Raw genomic sequence first — 20,140 nt, forward strand, 5'->3', positions numbered from 1 at the left:
CAGTACTTAAATAAGAGCTGTCAGACCTAACACATTTTTGCCTGAATTATTCATAAATCTGCACGATCACAAGAGAAGAAAGAGTTGCTATTTGGATTAAACTAGTTAATTTTCATTAACATAACTGGCATATAATTACTAGTTTCACCCGAGTGACTTACGTTAACACAGGTTCTGTAGCAACCATAATAGAGATATATGTTCTTTAAAACAACTTTTGTGTGTACTGGCTGAAAGCATAATTTTCTCCCATAATAGAGCTGCTAAGCCTCTTTCTTTTTCCCTTCTGTACACAATTAATGTTTCATTTAATATTTCTATATTCCAGGTAGATGCCAGGAAAGAAATAGGTCCTAAAGCAGTGATCACTAACAGCCAAGTATGAGAGTTCCTTCATGACTAATTGCATTTGACACTAATTGCTGTTTATTGAAGAACCTGAGTGAAACATCACCCTGACATGTATCTGGATACTCCCTGCATCTGTTGCAATTTGCCACGTTTCCTGCTGTTGGTGCCGCAATTTATAGGGCCAGATCTTTTGTGGCCAGCTCCTCTGCCCACATAGAGGTGGAACTAGGAGGGGGCTTGGTTGGCACACGCAGTTCTTCAGCCTTCGCTGGCACTTGCTGCTGGGCTGTGTATTTGACAGTTAATGCTAAATGATAATTCACATCAATGTCCCATCCTAAGGGACACCACCAAAAGTGAGTTATTCCATTCCTTGCCTGGCCAAAGGCCAGGAGCTTTCAATGTGAGCTAGAAGGAGTAACTGATTGGATGCATCCCGACTACCCAGCACAACACTGAGAATGAGAAATTTGAAGGTGTTAATTTTTAACCTGGCTGCTTGTCTAAAAAAAAATTAATTAAATCTGTTCAGCTAAGCAAAACTCCATGCTGGTGCTTTCTCTAGCAATGATTTTAATTTTAGCTAGGATTTCAAGCACTTTTTTTTTTTTTAAATCTAATTTAACCAAGTCATCTACAATTAATAGTTTAGCTAGGAGAAAGATAAGTGCCAGGAGGATCTTGTTGAGTGAGTAAAAATTCAAAAACATCAGAAGAAAATCTTGTACAAACAATATGGTAGAAGTCATATTTATTGATAAAAATTAATATATCTGCTATAAAATTTGTAACAGTAATGCAACTGAATATTTATTTTTATGCATAAACCTGAATGTTACATACCAAATACAATACAGTAACACTGGTTTCCTCCTTATTTACATGTTTATGAAAATTGATATGCAATCCATGTTAAAAGAACTTGTAATGGAGAATAGTTACATTAGAAAAATAATATTCTTGATAAAGCATTCTTGAGGACTCCAATCACATTTTCAGGCCTCTTTCAATAAGGCAAAAAATCCCTGGTACAGCATATAACTTAATTTACAAAATACAATAACTTCAGACACATCTTCAAGTTTTCTTTTGGTATGTTTTTCTTCACTGTAAAATTACTCAGTTTTCTTACTAAACAGAAAGAACTTTCAATAACGAAACTTAATGAGTTCTACTACATATTACATATACATCGCTGTAGCTTAGCGACCATAACCGGGCAATCTTTCTCCTTAACTGTTTGCTCAATGAGCTTTTCTTAGATGCAGGACATGTAGTATTTTGAAATCATTATGACTGTGGAATCTTTCTTCAGTTTTCATAGGAAACAGATCTGTCACGTTTTGAATTATTTTTTTAAAGTTTTATTTTATTTTAGGAACTGGTGCACTACTACATTTCCACTCACAAGAGAACGTCACAAATGTAACTAAAAATTAGGCTTGGATAACTCTGAAATCATACTACTATGTGCCCAAACCCAAATTTCTTACTTTAATACTTTATAACCCTGCCATGCTCTAGGAATTCTTCTTCTGCATAGCTTCATTACCAGTCCCAGTCAGATAGTTTTAATTCCTTCAAAGGCACAAAACTTCCACCTCTTTTCCAGTGTTGCTCCTACACCAGTGAATTCTTGCTTAAACATGCGTGGCAGTCTCATCAAAAGCATTTCTATCTCATTTGCAGAGATCTGAGAAAGAGAGAAAGGTAAAATTATAGTTGGAAAGCTGCTCTGTAGATGGGAAAGAGGAAATATGGAGAAGAGAAATATGGGTGAGTGAGGGGGATCAGGGAAATTCAGGGCAGATGAAATCCAGTAACCATTAGTATTTTTTTAACCTCAGCCTGACATGATTTTCCAGATTCCAAAGCAAGTGCAGATTCCTTGCAGGAATGATTTTGCCTCTGTAAGTGTCATCCCACTGTAAAAGAATTACTACTGCTATTTGTGAGGGCTGTTGCCACTCAGTGTTGTATGAAGTCCACCTGAGAACTACAGTTACAGGTAATCTTGTGAGGAATAGGAAGCAAATGAGACCTTATACTCATTTCTTATTCCATGGTCTCTTGAATCCTTCTCTTTCCAGCTGCATCAATTTTTCTCTTTCAAAAATCCTAACAGAGGGACTTTATTTTCAATTAACTAACTTTTATTACTTAGGGCTGACTATCCATGGAGCCATCTTCTCCCAGTCTGGCTCAGGTCAGGATCCCCAGAAAACTAGGCAGTGAAGTTCCTCACTCAGCATTGCTCAGAAAGTATTTATGGTCTTGAAACCTTAACAACTGGCCACCATCCTGATGGGGAATATGCTCTTATTGCAGATAACACCTCCACAAAGGCAGCTTCTTTGGTTTAATCAGTAGGGAAGTCAAGAAATGAATCATTTTATCCTATTGCTACTTCTTCTAAAGCAATGGCCGTGGAAGGAACAGTCAAGAAATCTATGTTATCCACAGGTATCTCCATAGTTTGATAGACCTCTCTGGCAATAATGATATTTCTGTGTACTCATATCAGTAGGATCCTTCCATGGTGAAGGGCTTTATTTTTTAAAGCAGCATATAAACATAAAATATGCTAATTACACCTCATTCCACCCAAGGGAGGTGAGAAAATATCTATCACCTCTTATTTTCCTGAAGAGGTTAGTGCGGCAGAAAGATTAAGTGATTTGTTATGGGTGATGCTGAAAATCAGTGTTGGAGGCAGAGTAATCAGTAAGCCCCAGAGTAATCAGGTCCATCTTTTATGTACTCTCATGGCAGTAACACATAGCTGGTTACCTTTGGGTAATGTATCTGAGCTCTATACCGAGCCCTCAGCCCACATGGGGTATGCTGACCTTATCATTCCTGTTCAGGTGAGGAATGACAGGCTAACTATGGAAAGTAATTGAAATTAATCTCTGAGATTGCATCTCTGGATTGCGCTATTAAAAAGTAATTTGTTGCTACAAGCAAGTTACTTCCAAAATAAACCAGTGAGGTCAAATTTTGTGTCTTGTGTTTATTATGCAGCAGGTAGCCCAAGTGGTAGCTGCACAGGCTGGTACCTCCATGTACCTTGGGCAAGGGGCACCTTGGAGCGATGGAGACAATGCTCCTTCCATGAAGCCTTGCAGAAGCACCAGGCTACTCACATGAATAGAAATTCAGGGTCCTAAGGAGGGCTCACAGCAGTGAAGGGGGATAAAGAGTTCAGTGGGCAGAAGCAATGAGCAGCAAGGCTGGAGCCCAAGGAGCCTGTATGTTAAACAATTCTCTTGTCTACTCAAGAGGTAGAGAGCTGAAGTGCTCAGCAAAGGGAAAAAGCAGTTGAACCACAGCCAACTGCTGTGTGTTAAGGAAGGACTGGAAAGGTGGCTGAGGAGATTGGGCAGACTGGGTGCTGCAGGAACTGGGGACAAAATGAAGGAAAGTGTAGACGTGGCAGAGGCGAGGAGTAAAGAAGCAGAAGAGAAATGGTTTCTCTGTGAAGCTGTGAAAGTACTGGTTCTTGATAAAATCAGATTTAAAAAACACTAATTGAAATTCACCGATTTCTCTTGTCTTTCTATTGTCCTCATCCCTTACTCCTTTTCCATTGTGGGTAACAGTGGACTGTAAAGCACTAGAAAATTTGAGCTGTCATGGCCTGCAGGTAGTGCCTAAGAACTTCATTGTCTTTTTCTCCGTGCTTATTTCCCGTGGGCTTCTAGCTCAGGATCTCCTCTGCTTTTAGCTACACATTTTCCATAGAAACAGAAGAAGGGTCCCAGAGGCATAAAGCAGACCACTGAAGCAGCTCATCACAGCAATTGGAAGGGGATCTTGGCTACGGGTGGCTGAAGGAAATCTTCAGGAAGAAAATGTTACCAGCATCAATGATCACCACACAAGGAGTGCAGCTTGCATTCTGAGTCCAGGTGGACACCATAGCTGCATCCTGCTTCTGTGTTGCAAGAAGATGTGAGCCAGCACCATCATCCCCATGTCCAGTGGAAGTACTGGCAGATGTGGATCAGAGCTGTGTCTAACTGCAGGGCAACCCTTTCATCTGTGAAGTATATCATGCAGTGTAGTGCCCTGCAGAGCCGTTGTTTAGCACTTAGAGTAGCATTCAGCTGGTCGAAGGTGGATATTTTACATCTGAGCTTCTCACCCTTGACTTCCTTAATATTCAGTGGATAGGAGTAAGCACTTTTGGGGCTTGATTTCATCTCATCTTACAGTCAATATCTAAAAGTAAGGCAAAGAATCTTATCCTACAGGTATGTGTTGACTATGGACTCTAGTAACTGATGTATTAAAACCCACTTTGCACATTGTAGTGTGTTGGCCTCTCCTTTATGTTGACCACACCTTCTCTGAATTTAGCAGGAGGGTCAGCCAATTCTTTTCTGAGGTCCTCTCTGCTTCCACATGGAGACAAAGGGCATGCTTCAATGTCTGTTCGGGTATCCATGAAAGTTCATGTTTAGTCTGACCAATGACTATCAGCTTTTAGAAGAATAAGAAATCATCTACAAAAACTCTGTGCAGTTAAATGGCAGAGAACTTGCCTCCTCTTCTGCTTTCGTTCTCCTCAGCTGTATTTCAGGATTGTGTATCATAAAATCAGCTGCTAGCCCCTGCCATTTAATGCTCTGCTCTTCTTTCTCATGAAGAATACCTAAGCAGCTCTACACAAGCATGTGCACTGTGATTTGCGAATGAATAAAGACTGCAAACCCCCAAGCCCCATATCCCATTATCTTTCTAATGGAAACGCACAAAGAGTTTAACCTGCAGTAAAGAATAATACAATATTTCTATAGAGAAAACAGATTTTGATTAAATTTTTTTACCCTAGAGTCCAACTGCTGCATATAAGACCAAAGATATTCTATATTGGCTCCAAAAGGGTGGACGTGAAGAAATGTGGATATGATACCTGGATTAAAAACAAATGCACACAAAGTATTGAAATTACCTCAGGTAATATATCATTAAAATAAACAAGATAATTCCAAATAATCTGTTCTTGCAGGTTTTTCAGTATGAATTATGATTCTTATTTTTCTTACACAACCCAATAAACACAACGAAATGGCACATTTTTAATACAGTCATAATAACATGGTAAACACAATAGCTCATCTTCAGGAATGACAGCAGTTAGCAAGTAAGTGACCAAGATAATATACTGATGAATAAAGGAATTTCTAAACAAAGACTTGCTGGAAGCATTTCAACTACCAATTTTATGCTTGATTTACCAATATAAAATTGTGGATATTGTAATGGTAAAATTATTGCTTTTTTCCCCTTCACTGGATGTTCTGTTGTGAAAACGTTTCATATAATTGTGTCAGAAATCTCACTCCCTCAAATTTTTCTAGTAATTACGCTGATGCTGGTTATGAAAAGTGTTTAATCCATATTATCCCTAACTGCTGCTGAAGAAAACACAAATGCTTTATGACATATTTACTTTATTTTCTTTTAAAAGAGAGCCAGTCCTGTCTGTCTTCTTTGTTATTTGCAGGATTGTTGCAAAAGGTATGGGAATAAAAGTGATTTAGGAGGAGTAAGGATGATTGTGTGATTCTGTGGTTCAGTGAAGGATCTAAGTCTAGAGATTTTTTTTTCCTGCAGTGAAAATCAAGTGACAGCACAATAATGATGACCAGAGAAAACAAGATTTGGGGCATCGGAATTGCAATTAAAAGCTCTATCCAATTTATCCTCTTCTAAGCAAACAGTGAAAATACAAAATGGCATGTGTGTTACTTACTGTTTGGGGAGAGTTGAACTGTAAGGATCACAGCAAATATTTTCAACTCTGTTTGGATGGGTTTCTTAGCTGAAACACCCTAAGGGAAGTTCCTTATATTTAAAGCACAAACACCAGGATTAAAAATGCTTACAAATGACAAAAATGGGTCACTGTATCTTGTGTACTGCAGGCCATACTGCTTTCTTGATGCTGAATGAATTAGGATAATCTTGGATTTCATTTCTCCCCAAATGCTAGCCATGGTTGAAAATGATAAGTAAAATTTGACTGATTTTAAACAGGCTTTGCAAAGAGCACTTTTTTTCCTCCCACATTTTTCTAACAGCATTTACAAACTTGTAATCCTGGAAAGGGAGGGTCGTGTAGTTAATTTTATACTACGGCAAGTCCAACCAGCAGTTGCCTTATTTGTTCTGTGTGTGACCATAAGAACACACACTAAAACTCAGGAAGCAAAAGCTTGGGTGGGTTGACTGGAAATCCAGTTTGTATTCAAATCACATTTTACTAGTTGCATTGCATTTGTTAAATGTGTTCCCAAGGCTTCTCAATTCAGGATGTTCAAAGCTAGCTCTTTCATATAATGTAAATAAAAAGTAATTTTAAAATGTTTTGTAGTTATTTACTGGAGTTCCATGATAACTTTTTAGTAATTTTGTTTTCATTTGCTATTCTTTTGCAATATTTTTTATTGACTTTTCCAAGACAATATTGACGTTTGTAAAATATAGACAAACTTTGTGAGTGGTTGGAGGCGAGGCCCGTTTTTCCCTTGCCAGGTCTGGCCATGCCTCTGAAGAAGGCATCAAATCCATCTTGAGCAATATCTTTTGCCTTTGACCTGGAACAATGATCCAGTTGTGGGGGTATTAGGACCAGCAATATCTGGACTGAGATTACACCGTTTATCTGAGTGTGCCACTGGGCAGCTGGTGGATGAGACCCACTTTGGGACACTGCCACCTCTTGTTACAGTCAAATAATGAGTGACCTAGAAAAAAAAAGTACTTTATTCTGTTCCTAAAATCCCAGCCTTGCTGCCATTCTCAAAGAAGTTATCTTTGAACAGATAAAATACTGTCCATTGCAATTCAAAGTTCAAAATTTCATTATAACAAGCAAAATTATATAAATTTATACATTTCTGTACATCTCACTGTTCCACAGTCAGAGGAGGTTTGTGTACTAAACCTTGTAAACGTTTAAATACATTCTTCACTTTTAAATGACCTTTTTGGTCTGAACTGTCTGAATCGATGTCCTGGCAATAAACCAGCAACTTTCCTGGTACTTAGCAGATGCAAATGAGCTGCATTTAAACAAATTAAGGTAGTTTCAGAACTATCACCTACCGAGATGCTGCTGATTTTGTGAAAAGACTGAACCAGAGAAATGAAACCTGGCCTCTCAGGTCAGCATTCTGGTGACTGGCAACCATGCCTTAGGGAGCACTTTGGACCCCAGGGCTTTAGGCTCCTTAAAAATCTGCCCCACTGAAGCCAAATGCAAATCACACCTGGATATAAATGGGCCGTGTTCCCTCTGAGGGTAGTATGGGTACAGCCAGCACTCCTGAGTGGTACCCATTAGCTGGCCCACCGCCTGTAAGCTTGAGCTTTTGGGCAGTCTTAAAGAGTTTATTTTAAAGATTTTATTCTAAGTAAAGGAGATGACAGTCCTTGTGGTACTCTTTATAAATATTCATATTGTTAATTCCCTCACCTAATCTCAAAACCATAAATCTGGCTTGCTTAATACAGCCAGTATACGTGGGGGTATTTTTGCTTGGTAGTTTGCTAATGTTATTTCCATCCCCTTCTCCTTCACCACTTTGTGTAATGATCAGCTAATGAATTATACAATTCTAGCCTGCTAAATCTTGATGTAAATAAAGTCTTCGTACAGCTATGCTGCAAGTCTAAGTGCACATCCTGCAATTTTCTTCATACTTGAAATCTTTTCATTAAACTCTGCAGAATTTTTCAGGAAGGAAAAGTTCACTTGCATTTTAGGATTTCTCATACTAAAATTCATTATGAATACAGATTTTAAAAAAATCTTAAAAAAAAAATATTAGCTCAGAGTTGCATGTAAATACATATGCAAAACAAAAACTTGTTAAAAGACTTTTTATTTTCAAAAGACTTCTGTTGGATTATCTTACCTATTAGTAGTGCCTCTTTCTCTGATTTTAGACCTGGGCTTCGTTTTTCTGAATTTTTTTCTCTGTCTTGGTTGACCAGTGCTACTGTCAATACATTGATTTCCTATAAAGTTTAAAAAAACAAAACAGGTGGTCATGTAGATTTGATTTACTTCAATTAGACCTGTCTGCTTCCTTTCAAATCTATAAAAAAGATCATTACTTTAATTCACATCTAAAGACAAGACAGTTATAAATAATTGATTTGTTTGCAGAATATTAAGACACTTTTTGAAGTACCTTTATGCTAAGAGCTACCAGGAAGAGAAATTCTGCTTGTGGAGTAAGTAATAACTTTGTACCTAGTGCTCCTTCATTATAACAGCTTGAACGATGCGCCATAAAGTGTGGGGATGGTCAGAAAACTCACATTTTCTAGCTATTAAAGCTGTAAACAAAGACTGCCTTTAGGGAACATGGATGGAAACATTCAGCTACAGCTATAAGAGTAAATTCACCAGTCACTAGAAATGTTTCTAGCTACTGGAGCACAAACATCTGCCCTGTAATACTCTCCAACCAGTGCTGGCATGGTGTTGGCCCCTGTCCCAAACAACTCCCGGGCATGTTTGGGGGGTCAGCACATTTCAGGGACCATTCCTAACAGGACGTTTGCATACAGGTACCTCATTCTGAGGCCTGAAATAAAGCCAGCCTTGAGGGCAAACCCATCAAGGCTTCAGCTTTGAGCTGCTTTTCTGCAACCAGGGGGCCTGAACTGTCTGTTTCTTGGCCAAGCTATCACAGGTCAGATGCTCCATCAGAAGTACGCAGGTGGTTGTGTGACACAGATTGCTCTTCTCCTGGGTATATATGAAGTAAACAAAATATCTCTATTTCAGAGAGATGTAAGTGGCCTTAAAGTGCATTTCACAATATTCAAGCCTATACACAGGCCGTTTCCATGGAGCAACTGATATGCAGTAGCTCGTTCCTTAGTGAGGCAGTGACTCACACTGCTGCATCTGCTCTGTGAAATGCTCAGCAGTTGCATGCAAAACCTTGGAGGCAGAGAGCATGGAGCTGCAGATATGGCGATATGAGGTGGCACTGCACAGGAATGGGGCTCTTGTTCTGGTTTGGGGGAGCCAAGGTAAGCAGCTAGAGCTTGCATGGGACTGGGCAGCTTTAAATGCAAGCAGATTTGGACTCTTCCATGTAATGATGCAGCCCATCTAGAACACGCACTGGATGCCTTGCTCCAAAATTCTGGGCAAACATTTTTGGCAAGAAAAGAGACACTGGGCTTGGGTTGCTCTAGGGCATTTCTGGAGGTGTGAATAATCCACCCTAAAAAAAAGCAAAACCCTCTAAAATATGTCAAATATGCCTCTATATAGATGAGTAAAGGCTCTGCAATCTGTAAGACTGGTAAAAAGAGTCAGGCACTTCCTCATTCTCAATTAAAAAAATAAAATATAGCACACACACACACACACACCCCCCCCCCCCCAAAACCAATGGTGATGTACTCCCTGCTCTTCATAGGCTGGCTCCAAGGAGCAGCTGCCCCATATGCCATGGCTGAACGCCTAGCTGCATCACAGGTTCAAATGTTGCCTCACATTGTGAAAAGGAACAAATTTCCATGGGCCAGCTAAGAAACTTTACGTGTATTTCAGTGACATACACGCTTACATCCACCCTTAGGTGCCAGCAACAATGGGCTCTGGCAGACTAGCCCACAGTGGAGGAGGAGCAAGATGCGTTGAGTTCCTCATCGTTCGCTGTGGTTGTAGTGACCAGCTGAGGCACATCTCCTGGCCAGAGACCTATGTCAAGTTGTGTACATGTAAGCTAGTCAGCCCTTGTTGCCTTTTTAGTCAGTAGAAATGAAATAGCATTTTATTCATGTATTTTAGTTATTTACTTCAGGTTGAAATAAATTGGACCTTAGAGGCACCTATTTTATATTCCTCATTGGCTGCAAAGGGAAACTTACAGCACAGATTTAGACACCTGCAGGTAGGAGGGAGTCTGCAGTTCAAGGGTTGCAGTGTTCCCCTCTTAAAGTAATGGTGTGCCTGAGATTTCTGGCAGCTACATCACCTTAATGCTAACACAGGGCACATTATAGCAGCAGGAGTATACTCTAAGTTGTCCAGTACTTTGATTCCCTCCTGATATGGCCAAAGGCTAATGCAAATACTCATCTGCTGCTGGTCATGACACCCAAGAACACTGAGAGAAAATCCAGGCAAGAAAAAAAAATGAGAAGTGTTCACATGAATTTCTCCATAAGGGCAGTAATGACAAGGGGGTTACAGATCAGAAGACAGAGCTGGATGACAGATTTCATGATACTGCAGCAGAAGAGCAGAGCAACATATGCCACCAGAGCTTGTATAGGTTAAGATGTAACTTTTGACTCCATCAGAGATAGAAAAGCGGTCTAAAAATAACAATTCCAGAGAGGGGAAGGAGAGAGAAGAGAGATATGTATTTGATATAACAGGCCCCAAACACAACACACTAGCAGCTTCAGATGGGATTAGAAGTTTTGTCAAGCAGTGATGCAAAGAAAGAAACTATATTCCCATTGGGAGCAACGAACAGATGGATTCTCATTTAATGCCTAGATTTGAGCCTGTGCAGAACATTTTGTATGATTTATAGGGCAGCGTAAAGGGATGCTAAAGGGAGTCACATCAAGTCTTCCTTAACTGTGCGTTGGTACAGAGGATAAAGGAGTAAAAAATTGGTTATGGGGGAGCCTGTGGAAACTAAGAGTGGCAAAGATAGCTACTCAGCAAACGACTGGCTTGAGAAGAAGATTGCAGGTTCTTGGAGGTGTGAAAAGGGGAGGTTTCTGCCATCCAAAACTGCCTGCCTCACAGAAGATGATAAATTAGACCACTCTGATGTATTCAGCTGCCAAAATAAGCTTGCACAGGCCATGGGAAAATCCAGGGTGTGCATGGACATATATAGGATTCAGGAGCAATGTTGGTAAGAATTAATAGTGATTTAAGAGAAATGGGCATAACTGTGTCTAAAAAATGAGTGTGAAATTCACCCAGAGACTAGGCTAATTATAGTATAAGTGAAAACCTTAAATATCTGACTACAAAGTACAGATACTAATCTGGTACCTATGAAGCCTCTACAACAAATCCTCACACAGCTAATTTGCACATTTTTAGAGGCACTGCTTCTGCCAACCCACAGAAGATAGACTTTTAAGAGCACAAAGGTGAATGAGGCAATAACTAATTGGAAACAAACAGTTGGGTTACCTCTCTGTCATGAAAAAAAAGCTACCAATCACCAGATGCCTGAGGAAAATTACTTAATAAATACTACATTATGGTATTTCCTTTCTTTCCTGGAGACCATTCTTTATTTGGCAAATTATATTTTCTGAGGGCCTAAGCAGTCTCCTTCAGCAGGTTTCATTATAAAAGGAATATTTTGTTACCATCTGTCAGTTACTGCATTAAAGGACAAGAACGCAGCTGAGCATGTGTGAAATGACCTTGCAAGAACTAAATACAGTATGTGGAAGGCTTAATCCAGGTTAAATCACACCCGGAGATCATTAGGGACCTGGCCCTATTCATTATTCACAAATTATGTCAGGTATCGGAGAACATGGAGGCCCGATTTGATGCTGACAGTTCCAGAGCTGCTCAGCATGAATGCAACTGTTCCGTGTGATGCTCTCACCACTGCCAGCTTGGAGCTTTTCCCTGCAAATGACACTTTCATCCTTCAGCAGATGATGAAAAGATATGAATTTCCCTCGTGGGCTTGACAAACCCTATGACAAACCCAACGTTTTTATTTGGGGCTCCCTGCTTTTGAACAAGGGACGGAAAGACAGAGAAAGTGTCTTTTTTGGAAAACTTTCAGGAGAACTTCCCAGATAAAACAGGGGATGGCATACGAAAAATTTTCTCACATGGACTGTTCATTTCCACAAGCAGACCTCTGACACCACCACTGACGCAGAGCTGATGGCTGTGGAGAGTCGTACATGGCAGTTTTGTGCATGGATGTACACCTTAGCCACGTACCAGCTGTAAGGTGGGAACAGAACTTGTGTTTGAGTCATACTCTCATATACTCTGGCTTCTTTTGGAAGCAAATGCAGAGGCATGGGCAACTGAATTGCTCCAAAAGGTCTCACCGTCCACCTACCACAGAGAAGCTGGGTCCTACACTGAAAACACAGCAAAGAGTGTGACTCCTGAGAGAGCTGCATTTGCCAGAGGGAGGCACAGAAGTCGTGAAGAGTAGAAGAGATGTGGTGACCTACAGGCGATAGTCACAGGTACTGTAAGAGCAAAGGGCTAGTCCAGGGGACTAGCAGACCAGAACACCCCAGACATTTTAGCTGGATGGCTCAGGTCTTTCAGTCCTTCACTGGTTTCTTTTTTCTCTCTATGGGAAAGTATGATATTAAATAAAAAGTACTCAATCCAGACATTACTTATTCTCTACAGGCCAGTCTTGCACCAGTACAAAAAAAGCAGCATAATATAAAATGCCTGCTTTTGCCTGGGGCTTCCCTCTTTAGGAAAAAACATTTCTCTTGTACCAAAAATGTTTTCTGATCCTGGAAACTTATGCTCGCCAACATCCTTAAAAATAGAGGGACTGAGGATTTGTCATTCCCCATAAATGATGACCAAGAGCTGAGCAGGATTTGAGCAGCAGCTGCCATACCTGGAAAGTACTCCTGCTGGAGTGCAGCTCCCCATCACTCGATGTTCAGGATTCTCCTTGAAAGGCTGAATATGGGTTTTAATGAATGTGACATTGAAGACACCTGGCGTGTGATCAGGATGCAAATCACAAATATACAAAGAGCTGAAATATTCTCTCCGCTATCTAGGTAATACAAATATTTGATAATTACCTTTAAATCTAGGGGGAATTATGACTACTTGCATACTGTCTTCAAAGACCTTTGTTGTAGTACATGTGATTCTGCAGAATTGTGTGATGAGAGGGTAAAAATAATATTCTGCCTTCTGAAAAACCCAGTTAGAAAAAATCCTACCAGACTCTGGAAGAATTCGCAGGGTATACTGGTGTTTGTATTATATGCACAAAGCCAATTGTCTGAGGCATTGAAACAGTAGCAGAAGAAGGAAAGACTAGATGTTGGACAGAGAAGGCATATGACAGAACAACTGCTGAATGTTGTTAGATGTAAGGGATACACGATGCTTTCTCATCAGCCAGGGGATTTATGAGATACAATGAGTAGGAGGAAGAAAACCCCGATATTTCAGAAACATAAGCAAAAAACTTGCAGGCTATTAGCAGCAGGCCAGAGAGATGCTGTAAGCTTTTAAAGAAAAGGTAGTTTTATTATTCTTATAGAAGAAAGAACCATGTACATATACCAAATTTTTAGTCCTTTAAACTCCTGAAAGGCATACGTGTACCTGTTCTAAGTCCACTGATCTGGGCTTAGAATGCAGATGTGCTGGCCCAAACTATGTACTGACAGCCAGGCAGATCTCATGATTCTACTGCAACCACAGGTATTCACATGGCCTGACACATGAAGACTGCACATTTTTCATTTATTTTCATTTACCTGGGGTCTCTTAAAGTCCTGTATAGATGCATTTGCTTTGTTGGCCTTTTTAAAAATGTACTGCAGACCCTCATCTGAAAATTTAATCTTGCTGTTTTAATGTGAATGGAGCTTAATTCAATTTCCAATCAAGTGAATGGAAGCCTTGCAATAGTTTCAATGCACGTCAAGTCAGGCATCTTAAATTTATGGGGACAAGCAAGGTTGAGGTACAGGACAACTTCTACCAGCTTAACATCATTGTCAGCTGAGAATGGGCTACTGTCCTTGTCTATGTTGTAATCCATGGTGAATACAAAATTCTTCAATTCAAGTTGAGCTAAACTACAATAAAACAGCTGATTTAAATTTAACTTAAATCAAATTTCCCTGCAAATGCAGTAATGTATGAATACGCTTACAGATGCGATTGTGATTCAGATGATCACAGGTTCACAGAATCACTCAGGTGACCTTGGGAGGTCTCTAGTCCAACCTCCCACTCAAAGCAGGATCACCCACGGGGTCAGAGCTCATGGATGTGCAACAAGAGGTAATAGTCCAATGGCTGGATAAGCCTCAGCAGTTTCTCTGCAACATCCCAGTTCTGTGCCCTCATCAAACAACATGTGGGATGTATCATCAGCAGATGTGTGCCTCTGTTCCTTGCAGAAGGGATTTTCTAACCACCACTTGCTGCTTCCTCTTTCTACTTGTGATTAAAGTCTTATCTCCATGAGCACAAAAAAGGACAGAGGTACCATCACAGATGGAGAAATCTGGATAACATGCTAAGAGAAAAGAAAGTCCCCTGATCCAGCTCCGCCCAGGGCTGTCACAGGAGAGCATAAGCCCCACGACACCTATCAAGAACAGACAAAAGAAATGCTCTCTGGCTCATCTTACAGACCAAGGGGGCACTGTCTTCAGGGGCATGGGACTTGTGGGATCCAAGGGAAGATAATCTTGGTATTGTACAAGACATAGCTAAGGGTCCCTAGCAGGGAAAGAGAAGGCAAGAGAAAGGAGGGATCATGGGGGTTTGGGAAAGGGGTAAAAGTTCACATGAAAACAGGTTGCCAGTCAGTACACTTTCTGGCTATCCCATGACCTGATGATCGCATTACACTCATCAAATTCAATTTATAACTCTTTCCCTGGTTGAGGGACTCTCTATTCATTCAGTGTGTATGGGGTGTGCATGCAGAGTGTGTGTGTATGCTGCTCTGTAACCACTGGTGAGCACCAAGTCAGACTAACCACTGAGCAGGTTAAGAAGCTTAGGAGCCTTGTATCAAAGTGGCCATAGGTCTGGGATGGATCCAGGATTGACCAGAGAGCCCAAGGAGACTGTGCGTGATCTACTCAGTGGGTCCAAGTCAGTAACCAGAGACATGAGGTCTGAAAAGACCTGTTTGTAAGCAGGAGGCATATCCCAGTTGCTGGAGGGATCCACATTGTATATATGTAAAAGTCTGCATACACGTTTCCTACTAATGGACCTTTATCCCAATCAGCTAGAAAGGAGAGCAAGATGAGTGCTGTTTATGAATGCCAAGCTTATACTGAACTGTGTGGCAGCCACGTGTATCCATGTGATGCATGTGTTGTGCATGTGTGCCTGTGCAACATGCCTGAGGGGAATTCCTGCTCAGCCTTGTGGCAGGTTGGTTGCATGGAGCTATGACGACATTGCATGTGTCAGGCTGCAGTATTCATCTACCAACAGCAGCAATGTTTGGTTTGGGCTCTAATTTTTCCTTTAATGGAGCCTGTTCCCCTTCATGGGCTGCTATGGCTCTGTGCTCTGATGTGACGTGTGGAAATTCAGTTGATTGTCTGAACTCGGAAAGCAACAAAAAATTCCCCAGGAATATGGTGTGTGTTACACAGCTCTTCTTTCTGCATGTCCTCTTACAGTGACTGTTCCTGACTCTCTGCTGACTATTCCTCTAAAAATAGTCTAATGACTAGAAAATTGCTCATAATCTTTGATTAATAATTCTTTTGTTACCACAAATGAATTGATCTTGTGCTAGAAAATTAACCGCTTCTTAGAAATATACTTCACATGTCCTGGTTCCTCACAGCCTAAAAGCTGATGTCAGTAAAGCGGCCAACATTGAGTTAGGTGGTCTTGCTCACACAGTATCTATTGTAGAAGTTTCTTGGCCTTTTCTATGTGCACTGGGATAACTCAGTTTACAGCAACAAATTACACTGCTGCAACATGTATTAAAAAATAAAAAATAAGGTAAGGAATGAGGCATCCAACCATCTGCCCAAAACCAGAGCTCTCACAAGAGGCCTGCGCTACTTTGAGAGTTAGCACCAGGTCAACAATTCAGTAATAAAACACCTTAGGTTTTGGTGCTTTTGCCCAGGGTCTCAGAGGATCTTTCTCTTTCTACTACCTAACTAGTGATGCAGAAGAACGTATTTGCCATATGCTACACTGCTGGTGAATGTGATGGGTCTATTATTAGAAATGATACAGACCAGGTGTCACCTTTTCATTCAGATCAAGCCTAAACTTGATAACTTATTTTGTGCTATGCGAGAGACCAGTGTTGGTTTTGTCAGCCACAGTACACTGTAATTACTTTCAAAGTACACTAATACAGAAATTTACTTTTAAAGTACGCTAATATAAAATTTACCAGAACTGTAAATTTAAGAGTGCTCTGGTATTAACAAAATAAACAATTGAAAACTGACTTGAAAAATTATCTGGTATTAAAATTACAGGAACAACAATGAAGAAAAATTAGAACATCAAATATAAGACCTTGCAAACGAAGCACTTGAAACACACCTCTATGCATCTAAGATTAGTTTGTCTGATTTATCCTACATGATAGAAATGTTTTCAGGAGTGAAGATTAATTGTATTATGGTGCTCTTGACATCCTATTTTTCCGATCCATTTGGCAGAGAGATGCTTTTAACTTTTTCATTACAAAGCTTTTACTATTATAACTTTCACCTGCTGAGTTTAGGCAACTAGCAATAATCTGAAAACGATTTCTCATTGAAACTATCTCTTTATATTGTTCTCATTGTATTTGAGCACATCTATTTTATGGGAACGTACATATGCAATATGCGGATGACTAATATGAAAGTTACTTCATGCTTATTTTTAAAAGTATGATCAGGTTGCTTCATTTTCTAAAGCTGGATTTATGTGTAGGTTCCTGATGACTTAAAACAGATGTTTTATGTGACGTGAAGGTGGTTGTTTTGCAAGGGAAAAGGTAATTGTCATTTTGCACAGTTTGTGTTAGGGAACTGCAGCAAGTCAATGGTTGGCTGAACAAAAGCACTGCCTGCCCACCAGCTCTGCCCCCAGGAGGAGATACTTCATGTTTACTTGAGGCTGAGAACTTGTGAAAGCCCTTTCAAAATGGTCTTTAACACAAATATTGCTCAAGCAATCTCCTAGGGAATGATGCACTTCTAAAAGAAAGTTAAAGAGAGAGAAAAGGAAAAAAAAGGCAATTCATTTCCTTTTTGAGATGTGTAGAATTGCTTTGAAAATGTCTTTGTTGAAATAAAAAGAAGTAATTGGCTGGGGGGTGGTGGAATCAACCTTAAATGTTTATGAGAGTGAATGGTTTTCCGCCAGGATTTGTATTTTAAAGATACTAATCGTAGGTATCTGAAAACCCAGGACAACTCCCATATTCACAGGAATCTCTGCATCCAAATAGATCAAAAGTACTTGAAAAAAAAAAAAAAAAAAACCCATTTTTGGACCTTATTCCTTTACATTGGTTCTTGATTAGGATGAAGAACTCTTCTTCCAAGAAGACTGTCTCCTGGGGAAACTGAAGTTTCTTTCTTGCTCCTGTCACTTTTTGCTGTCTGTTCCTTGAAGGACTTTAGCAGGTTGGAGGGGGCGTGAATGTGATGTACAACCCCCAAGACTGCAGTAGCAGGCTTGTGGCTGAAGCAGAGGTGGCCCATCATCCTTCAGGTGGTTGCGGGGGGTGTCAGTGCTCTGACAAGCCAATCTGCATTGTACACTGTGTGGGTTAAGCACACAGTGGTGTATGTATAAGGCTGAATGTTATTCCTCACTAGAAATGATGGAATGACTCCTGTATGCGTGCGCAGTATAAATACTCTGGGAAAATGCTTTGGGATGAAAGACTGCACATAATGATCAGATATTATTAAAATGTCAGGTAGTTCTGGGCCCTGAAGAACTGTCTCCCCGTGGAACTCATAAGAAATTTAAAGTCAAAAAACTTTTGTGATTTGCTGAGTGGGTGGCTGAATGAGTTTTATCCTCTCTTCTCCTCCCTCAGATGACAGAAATTCACTCCAATCAAAAGCCAAGTTACAATGCCACTCTGACACTTTTAATTAGGGATAAGGGAAGTCATGTGATTTCTTAACAAAGGAGCTACTGCAATAGCCCAGATCTGCTTCAGGTAGCACAGTCCATGCCAGAATATATCTTGGCCTGCTGTAGCTGTTTGGTCCCCATAGGGCCAGATCATTGCTGAGACTGCAGAGACCACGGTACAGCCAGCAGAGAGATCTGCACCGCGCTGATGAAACTCTACTGCTTTCCTCTAACATGCAGAACCAGGGTTGGGGCAGCCCAGGGCAGAACTCAGGGGGCACTCGATCTATCAGTGTGCAAGAACTTCCGAAGGCTGAGCAGGCTCTTTCATAACATGGTCCTAAACAGCCACTTAAGCTCCTGTTATTTTTCAAGCCTCGCGGTATCGAATTCATGAGGTGGTCATTCCTCATGCCTGCTGTGCTAAGTAGGAAAGCTGCTGATCTGCGAACAGTCATAGCTGCTTGAATTTATCATACTCCACACACTTTAAATTGAAGGAAATGAGAAGAAATGAATGATGGAAGGGCTACAAATAAATGCCTGGAATGGAAGAAGGAGAGCAGGGAGTAGAAAGAGGCATGGTGATGCCTCACTCCCTGGTCTCGACCACACCAGGACAGAAGAACCTAAATACAGGCAGTAAATGGCTCTCTAATTCACCAGGGCTTTACATCCTTCTCCAGTCAAGGTACAGGGTCCTCACACCTTCTTCCAGCAGTGTTAACACAGCCATGATGAGAAATCAAACGCCACATCTCTCTCTCTTCAGGGGGCTGTCCCCATGCCTGCATTGCCCCCATCCTTCCTGCTTATTCTCTTAAGGCAGCTGACTGCATTTGTTAAATGAATTAGTTGACCTAATAGAATCTTACAAAGAGGAGCAGTTAACAACAGAGGAGTTGGAGAGGGCACGTAGCCCATGCTCTTTTTTGGAAATGCAGCTTTGAATCTTCTCTGGTTGATGAAAGAGGCAAACCCCAACTTGTGGCCTCCCCTCTGGGTGATGTCACCCCTGAGCTCCTGGGTAAGGAAAGGCTGCCAGGACCCCCTCCGTAGCCTCAAACTCACCAAGCTGTCATCGCCTCACTTTGTGCAGCACCCACTCTCTCCCATGTGCTCCAGAAATGCTGCTGCAAGGCCAGAGGACCTACTCAGTGACTCATATTGGCTTGCTTAGGCTGAGTTTCACACCTTACAAACCTGGGAAGCTCATCTAGAAAATAAGCACATATGACATGTGCAAGCGCCACATTGGGGTTTTATGGCATGTAATTTTAGGCCCAAATTGCTCTTGCACTAGCCACGGTGAGCACATTTTTTATCAACAAGCCTATGTGGTTCTGAGAACAAGTCTTTAGAAGGACGGGATAGTCAGGAAATGGCTGTTGCACTTGCAAGGAAGTGAAATAAAAAAATGAATGATCACTTGGGATCTTCATCAATAAAGTTGACCAACTTTTGTCCTGTAGTCTTGAATCACTGGGTTGATTTGAGCAGTCATTGCTTGAGTTCCCTCTTGTCTTTCTGTGTTCAAGGGCTCTTTTTATCTCACCTGGCTCGATGTGAGGCAGTCACACAGCATGGAATTGCCCCATCCTATGGCAGGTGTTTATTAACACTGACATGGGACATTCTCAGCAGGTATCCTTGGGTGCTTCCATTAAAGGTTTTCATAGTGATGTACAAGACTTGAACTCTGATGAGTTTGGCAGAATTACAGACTTCTCTAAAAGCTGAAGCTTTTGAAATCTTTGCTTGGTTTGCCGCAAAAATGAGCCTCATTTAAGAGCTGTCTTTACTTGTCATTAGTAAATATCATCAGTGATTAACCACACTATGTGAAAAGAGAAGACTAAGGTGCAGTTAGGAATAACATCACTTTTGGTGTAGGATAAAGTGAGCAATTCAATAAAATGGTTTAAATATTACACCCCG

The 20,140-nt window shown here is 40.7% G+C and overlaps 1 protein-coding gene across 1 annotated transcript in view; it reads right to left on the bottom strand.

Moving 5' to 3' along the window:
- Window positions 1-1,912: 1,912 nt before the first annotated feature.
- Window positions 1,913-20,140, bottom strand: part of ENOX1 (ecto-NOX disulfide-thiol exchanger 1) — a gene marked incomplete at its 3' end in the record, with an annotated part of 141,719 nt that continues 123,491 nt past the window's right edge. Inside the window, exons 11-13 of the mRNA XM_084274476.1 lie at window positions 8,280-8,382; window positions 5,184-5,269; window positions 1,913-2,044 (exon numbers count right to left, since the gene is read on the bottom strand). Of these exons, the coding sequence (XP_084130602.1) occupies window positions 1,913-2,044; window positions 5,184-5,269; window positions 8,280-8,382 (321 nt within the window). The remainder of the gene's footprint in view (window positions 2,045-5,183; window positions 5,270-8,279; window positions 8,383-20,140) is intronic.

This window comes from Gallinula chloropus, assembly GCF_964237585.1.
Source record: "Gallinula chloropus genome assembly, chromosome: 1".
Taxonomy (NCBI): domain Eukaryota; kingdom Metazoa; phylum Chordata; class Aves; order Gruiformes; family Rallidae; genus Gallinula; species Gallinula chloropus.